At 41.7% G+C, this 8,481-nt stretch overlaps 1 protein-coding gene across 1 annotated transcript in view; it reads right to left on the reverse strand.

Annotated features, from left to right (window-relative positions):
* Positions 1–5,986, reverse strand: part of LOC111225256 (transmembrane and TPR repeat-containing protein 2-like) — an 87,573-nt gene extending 81,587 nt beyond the window's left edge. Inside the window, exon 1 of the mRNA XM_022750015.1 lies at positions 5,599–5,986. Within this exon, the coding sequence (XP_022605736.1) occupies positions 5,599–5,681 (83 nt within the window). The 5' untranslated portion in view covers positions 5,682–5,986. The remainder of the gene's footprint in view (positions 1–5,598) is intronic.
* Between the last annotated feature and the right edge of the window lie 2,495 nt (positions 5,987–8,481).

Here is an 8,481-nt window from a genome sequence, read left to right on the forward strand (position 1 = left end):
CAAATGCATTTCTGCCAGACTAGCTTATCTGCAATTGTGGCAAGAGTGAAAATAACTATTTTTTCCCTCATCATCTATCTGTTGGAAAATGAGAGCTTAGGAAAATGGAGATCCAATCTATCTGTGGTTAAAACTGAGCTGATCTTTCCGGGCTGGTGTAGCTCAAAAAAGATGGTCGCAGTGGCAGCATATTCTAACAGGGGGAATCATCCAGTTCTGTGAAATGACTACATGGCGGGAGATTGTTTCTGTGATACTTAGGCATCTTGAGAGACAAACGAGAACAGAAATTGGAATGAAACTTGCTAAGAACTTTTTTTTTTTTTTTTAATAGTTTTTTGACACACAACCAGCTACTGTGTCTGCAGTGTGAAATGTCTCAAGTTGTGTAGAATCTGCAATTGTTACCCACAATGCACAAACACTGTCTTTTCCTCATCTGAGATTATTTATCAAGTGTGGAACCAACAATATCGGGCAAGATGCCTCCTCATATCTCCCTCCTCTCCTGCCAACAGTCTGTACTCCCTGGTGGGTCGAGGGAATGAATGCAAAGCTTCCTAGTTCCCCCTCTAGACAACAGAGTCCATGCACATTGAAAACAGCCACTACCACACTGCTCAACAGTACAATTTCAGTATCATTTCTTTGTATTTTTAATTTGACATAGGATTTGAAGCTGCAATAACAGATTCCATTGGCCGCTCAGGGGCAGCAGAAATTAGCTGAGAAAACAATCCTTACGACCTTTCAGGCTGTTATAGCTAACATGTTAGCAAACAGTTGCCTACTTACACATCCAGCATATATGGAGCTTTTATTTGCAGTTGTGCATTTTGATCAACTGACAAATGTAAATCAAATATTCACTCCACCTTTAGCTATGTTTTGCTTTCCACCAAATCTTGGAGAAAAAAATAGTCAATTCCTGCAATATGCTCCACCATCTTTACTACAGCGAGTTGCTAACTTTGTTTTGTTATCTTTGTTTTCACTGAAAACAATTTGAGACACACTATGAGACTGGTGAGAGTCAATCAAAACAGAAACCTGTGGGCCCGGCAACCAAAACAAAGAACTGAAAGATGCCATAAAGCTCTGTGGCTGTATATGCTTTAGTCTTGAGGCCATCTTCACTGACACTATTACGCACTGACTGTGTCATCAGAAACTTTGATGTCTCCATCCTGGCAATTACGAGCAAACATCAACATCCTCCATTTGAATCCACTTCAAACCTTCCCCCCTTCAAACTGCAGAAGGGAGAAAAACCCAAAACTGCTTACCAAACGGGACCATCTGGAGGCAGTCATTGGCTGATGGGAGCTGGAGGCCTAAACGGCTTTGGGGGGTAGTAGAAGGGAAAGCAGACAGTGAAACAGAGAGAGACAGAGAGACAGAGGAGCAGCTACGTCTACGAAACCATGTCGTGAGTCCCCTCACTGCAGGCAGGATGGTAATTACAGGGCGCAGACAGAGAAACCCTGACTTGGGAAAAAAAAAGCGGAGATGCTCAGACTGCTGGGTTGCCGCCCTTGGGCCCTCAACATAACCGCAACGTTAACCAGCCCATCTTATAGTATAGGCCATGAGAGTAGGGTTCCAGATCAGTGCACTGACACACAGAGCCAAGGAAGAGGCAGTTTGCGGGTCCACGTCGGTCCATCACAGACTGGTTTCCACCTGACAGGGACCACACAGAGCCTTCAAATTGGTAACAAAAGCTCTGTGAAGCCTACAATTAAACTTGCCGAGGTTTCTTTTTTTTTTTTGTTTGTTTTTTTTTTTTTTGGGGGGGGGGGGGTGCACGGTGCAGATGACTTTAAGTGTCACCTAGGGATTTTTATGGTATAACAGTCTACTTTTCGTCTGGTTGTCTGTGAAGTTACATGCTCACAACACACAATCAGAGGCAAAGAAACTTCTATGTTGCATGATGACAAACGAATAAAACAAAGCAAAAGTGAGAAAAATTAAAAAAAAAATACACCAAACACCAAAAGAATATATAAATAAATAAAAACTCACCACCTCTTTTTTTTTTTTTTCTTTTTACATAACCCGGTTGGTATGATCATTAAACGACATGAGTCACCCGCCCTGTGTGGCTTCTTTGCCGTCATCGAGCCAGAGCTCACATCAAACCGCATCAGAGTGAAGAGTTTTTGAGTTCTGCCCCCGATCCCGACTTCTTCCCTAATAAAGCTTTGAGGGCAAGGAGCAGTGCAGGGACTCGCCTTTTACCAAGTGTCTGAGCGTTATAAATCATCACCCATGCCCAGCGAGGCCGCGTCCTTCACACATCCTCATACAGTCAAGCTCTATACAGCATCACACTGAGGGCAGAGAAATGAGGTGGGTTGCAGTTCATCACATCCATCAGCACCACTGACAGGGAGATGATAATCCATAGAACCAGTGTGCACGGGTTGAGATGAAATATACCTTCAGAGGAGACTAATGTTTTCAACTGATGAATGGGGTGGGGGGGGTGGGGTGCTGCTGCTAGGTTCACCTTAGATGACCTGTTGCACAAAGGCTTCCTTAATTCAGGAAAACTTGACGCAGTGTGAGATAACTTTTTTGCCACCAGCGGTCGAGCTAACAATGCAGTGAGGCGTTCACCAGGTTTTGGCGGTTTTTCTCTGCGAGGTTGCTAACGTTGCAGGCTTTCAGCAAGTCGCAGAATATTGCACCAGTATTTCTCCAGTGACATTTATCTGGGCTCTCCCATTCCTTCACTCAGCTCGAACTGTAGATTATAGCAGCAGAGATATGAACTACATGACGTATGATTCCCATTTTCCAGCGCAGGTGTCAAAGCTGTGTATGTGCTAATGATGAGTGTGTCCAGGGGGAGGGAGAGGAAACACTCCCTGGGGTGATTTGGCACCGCGGAGCAGGCCACTCTTCCAGGCTGTCGTTTTTATCGAGGGAGGGGCTGTGACTGACTGCAGGGTCAGAAAATTGCCTTGCAGGGGGTTATTATTATTATTATTACTTTTTTATGTCTTGAGGATAAGATTTCTTGTAAAGATGTGTTAACTGTTTTTTCCTTGAACCACGACCTCCCAATGGCCTTGGTTTCTATCTATAGAACACGTAAAGTTTGCTCAAATTAATATGTAACCACTGAACACACCTTTGACAAGAATGTGACCAAGAACAGAAAGTACCCTCCACAGTTATGTTTTTTTTTTTTTTCCTTGTACACTCCCTTTCCCAATGACAAGAATACATATAAGAAGAAAGCAACAAAACCATTAAATATTCCAGTGCTGTACCGAGTCGAACAGCCGATCGATTGCAAATCCTCAGGTGTCTTTTATGCCGGCTCTGTAGCCCTGAGGCACTCACCCAAGCACACACCACAGACTTGGATCTGAACTTTTAATCACTAGATGAGCAAAGTCGATGCACTGGTTTCACAGCCAGAAGCAAAAGGGGGGAAGCACAATCTGTCTTCTCAGAGAGAGAGGAATCAATGCTGCACTGTGACAAAATATCCATTTTTAATTCTTCTGCAGCCATTCGTCATAAACATTCGATGAAAGACATGGTTTCTCTTAACTTTTTAAAAGCACGCTAAATGAAACATCAACTGTGCGTGTTTATTTTTTCGAGCATGTGGTCCAACATTCTGTAATACATTATCTGAATGATCCATAAATTAGCATCAGATTCTCAGTTAAAATAAATCCAGTCCACAGGCCGCAGGGTGTCGGGCGAGGCAGTTTGATTTGTCACTCACACATTCAGTGTTTTCCATTATGACAGCTTCTTTCCAAGTCACACTGGCTCTTTTTCTACACAGGAACAGCATAAGCCAGTTAGATAGGTCTGTGTGTCCAGGGCTGTTTTACTTAGCAGAATGATATATCTCTGTCGCACCACCCAGCCCACACCCCACACCCTTCCTCTATCTCCCTCCCTCCACCGGTGGAGCCCGAGGGGACAGGAGACGGCTGCTAATTGCAAGTCTGAACCAAACACATGGTGTTAAAAACAGATAACGCCGGCTGACAGAAAGCCTGTGATGAAAAACATGTCGGAGACAGAACACGTCAGAGAAAATCTTTTTTTTTTTTTTTTTTAAATCCCTGGCTGTCATTCATCCATTTCGTAAGAAGCCTGCAATAACTTGGACTCAAAAGTCATGTGGTAATAAATAACATTATGTTAACATCTCTTCACAGAATCATCAAGAGCTTGGCTCTCTGTCTTACATTAAAACTTGGAGACTCCAGGCTCTCCAGCAGCCACACAGCAGCTGACTGTGCAACAATCTCAGCAACAGCAGCAGCAGCAGCAGCAGCAGCAGCAACAGCCTCTCACCTCTCCACAGCCCTGCCACTCCCTGACAGGTTTATGGACACAGAACACCATCTTTCCTGCACAGGGCTGCCTGAATCGCCTGACCTGAGTGCAAGGTGTAAATGCATAGCGGCTCTACCACAAGAAAAGTATCAAGACTTTGAGGAAAAAGGCCTGAGGGAATGTGCTAAGCAGGGAGTGCTCTATACACAGAGCAGTAAGCGCAGTTGTAAAGGAAATACAGCACTAATTGATTCGGCGCGTGCTAATGTACTGTTTGCTCACTAAGCGGTATCCTCTGGGTGTGTTTTAATAGTCGCACCACACCTGTCATAAATACACAAACTGCTAGAACTACATTGAAGATTATAAACTTACATCTTTAGCTCACAGTCAAATAAACTGTATTAGCTGTAAAAAAAGAATAAAAAAAATATAGGAAGATGATGGAAGGAAAATGATGATGCCTCTGACCTACATGGAGGCATGGATGGTGCATAAATGAGCCTGAGGCACTGACAACCATTCAGCCATTCAAATATCAAAAGGCCAACTATGAGTAATGCATTACCCTGCATTACAGCGGCTGAACCCTTGCACAGATAGGTTCCAGTGGAGGACGGCGACTTGCAGCCTATTTTAAAGTAAATTAATAATATGGAATACTTTGCTGAAACTTTCAGCAGGCTACACAGTTGGATGTGTTTGGCAAAGGGACGCTGGGGGCTGTGGAGTGAGGAGACATGCTATATGTCTTCTTCTCCAGAGATCAATTATTTCCTCAGAACAAGTCAGGACTCAGAGAAAGTCCAGCCTCTGGAGACTGCAACACTTTGCACTGAGGCATCCGAGCACACTACTACTGAATCACTCTTCCTCCTATGGAAAACTACAGTGATATAACAAGAGGAAGGCTGCAGGGATTTATTCTTAGAACCACTGGAAATGTGAAAACACTGTATGATGAACACTAGTAAAAGCACACAAGTGTCTGCAGGAGAAAGTAATATTAATATCACTGGATAGCTTTTCAAAGCATCATACTCTATTGATTTATCGATACTTGCCTTAAGGCAGGCTGCTTGTTGTGTTAATGAAAAAAATTCAGCTCACATGAGTTAAATGCCAGTGTTGCTGGTGCAATGAAATAGTGAAATACAATGAATGAAGCCTGTCATTAGTCCTACGCTGTCGTCCAGATCTGATACATTACAGGTGAGTAGATACAGCAGAGGCAGTGACGTTAGTAACACGGGGCTGGATGTCATTCATTCACCCAAGTACCTGTCATCGTAGCAGAAATCGGCGCCCAGAGTGTTGACATACAGGACCAGAGCCACGGCGCCGCACAGCAATTCTGCAAACATTTCTCTGTCTCGCACACACGCGGGGAAAATGATAACAGTACTAATAATGATAAACTAAACTGAAAAAAAAAATAAAATAAAAAGAGAGAGAGAGAGAGATGCAAAGCGAGGCTGCGAATCCCGATCTCTACTCCCTCTCAGTCCCCGTCTTTGTCAGGATGTCTCTGTGAAAACAAGTCCGCTTCCCCCTCCATCATCCTCGCTGAAGTGCACAAAGTGGATAATCCATCGGTCGCTTTCTTCCTAACCCATGTTTGGGTGTGAGGCTGGAGAGCTGTGTAGCCTGCTGGGAGTTGGGCTCTGAAAATGAAACACGAGCAGCGTTTAGTGAATCTGTGACAGCATCGCCCACCGCACGCCTTCCCGACACTAGAGGAGGATCAGTGCTCCGATGCTCAGCGGACGCTCGCTGCTGGAGAAACGTCGTGATTGAGACCGCGGTCAAGGCGGCAATAATGCATACGCAACGTCCGGTTAGACTTTCAAAATAAAGCTTGCTGTGAAACGTCATAGAAATTAGGCCCATAAAAAAAATAATAAGGAATGGTTTCTTCTCATTTCATATTAAACATTAAAAGTCTAATTTTTAAGGTTAAAAGTTTTGCATCATTTTGTAATTTCTTGACTGAACATAAATTTACAATTTACGCCTAAATAAATCACGTTACAGCCCGTTTTAAAATAGCAAACCATAAACATCTGCATGTTGATATTAGACATTTTTGTTATTCTGTAAACAGCTACTCTCCCTTAAAATAGACAATGTAAGTTTAATTTTTAAAATGAATATATCCAGCCAATATTAAGACAAACTTTATTCATTTTCCTAGAAATCGACTCTTACTTTTTTAAGAGTTGTTGGGCCTTATTATGAAAAAAACCTGCTACACTTCCGCTCCTACTCTTGGTGTCTTTGGGTACTTGATGAAGTTGTGATCCAAACGCATGTGGTTAGAATATCTTGAGCGCATGCGCACTATCCCTCCTGTGGAGAGGGGGGGGGGGGGGGGGGGGGGGGGGGGGGGGGGTAAATCACACTACATAAGGTTCACCTACTACCACTAACTGTAGTCCATAATATGGAGGTGGTCCTCAGACTGACGTTCAGGTAGGCTCCATGAATTCCCCGAGCATGAATATTTTATTTCATTTCACTATTGCTTCATTGCCTAAGGACTTAGCACCACAATGAATGGGATATTATTGTAATCAGTGGTGTCGTATCCCTCATCCAACACCTACAGTATAGAATAAATTATGGTTTAGGCTAATGTGTATCTCCTGTTCCTTAATTAGGAATGCAAATAATTAAAGAACCTCAAGGCTACATCAAATATTGTAGCGTTGCTATAAAATTATTCATTGTGTTCTGAAATATTTTGGTAAAACTTTTATTGATATACTTGTCTGGGTTCAATACACTAAACATAAATGATCACAGCTGCAGAAAACAGCTGCCAAATAAGAAACTTCATGTGTCTGTGCTTTGACTTCTGCTCATTGTAAAAAAATAAAAAATAATTAAAAAAAAAAGGCAAAAAATTCACAGTTGTTTATTCAAAATTATTTTATAGTCTGCTTTTAGTAGAAATCATAGATTTGTGAGTTGACTTCTGTCAGTGCAGTGAATGTTCTGTCAGAGTATAGACCGCTTTGATGCAAGAGACTAGCTGTCTGATTAAATCATAAAAGGAAAATATTTTCCTTTGGTTGACATGAAGAAAAGGTGACATGTTCATCACACTGGCCCCTGAGAGGCTCACAGTGTCATTCCAGTAATTGCTTTCTATTGATTTAAAATGCAGTGCACAGCGAGCTGCACAGTCACCAGTAGAGGGCTCACAGTGCATGATGTCTGTGGGGAGATCACACCAGTCCCTATTTCAGTCTCTATTGTGCAATTAATTGCATTGTCCATAAATGCAATATTTTTCCAGTAATTATCCAGTGATTATCTCATTGTTCCAAAATGACTACTTTAAAACAGTGATAGAGTAAAAAAACAAAAAAAAGAAAGTGTTCTTTTTCATGATGAATAACATCAGTGTCTGATTATTATTAGACTTTCCTAGATTGGATCTTGTATCATCAATTTCAGGATGAACAACATGTTTTAATTTCCAAAAATAATATACAGCATTTTATAATCAAACTCTTCCACCAGTTAAAATGTTCTTGGACTCTCTTCCAATAGAGGATATTGCACAATATCAAGACGTAAGAGACCGACAGCAAAGAGAGGGGGAGAAAAAAAGAATAATTGTAAAAGTGGTCGACAGACAAAGCAAGTAGCCTGGCCCACTGCATATTGATTCAGGGTTGTTTCAATAGACAGACCCCATCTGTCGGGCCAGACTTCAATGTAGCCTTTCACAGGACAGCAGCAGGACACTATGATGTAACACATCTCAGGAATTAATTAGACTGATCAGAGCAACTGGCACAAGGTTTTTGCTTCTAGTCTACAGTTCACAAGCACTGATGAAATATCAAAACATGAAGGAGCCAGTGCTGTTTTCCCTCTGGGTTAAATGCATGTGCTACAAGTGATAATGTGATAATTAGACAAACATTTGATCAAATGATTCTCTTCTTGTTGGTTATCATACAGCTTTTCCAACATTTTATTCAGCAAAGGACTGATCAATGAAAAAAAAAAAAAATTATATATACTATGTATATATATATATATATATATATACCTGTATATATATATACACTGTATACATGAATTTTAATCAAAAATTAACATAATCAGTAATGGAAATAATTGGTGGATGCCAAACAATACTTTACAGAT

Source organism: Seriola dumerili, unplaced genomic scaffold, assembly GCF_002260705.1.
Source record: "Seriola dumerili isolate Sdu_G_001 unplaced genomic scaffold, Sdu_1.0 BDQW01000147.1, whole genome shotgun sequence".
Lineage (NCBI taxonomy): Eukaryota > Metazoa > Chordata > Actinopteri > Carangiformes > Carangidae > Seriola > Seriola dumerili.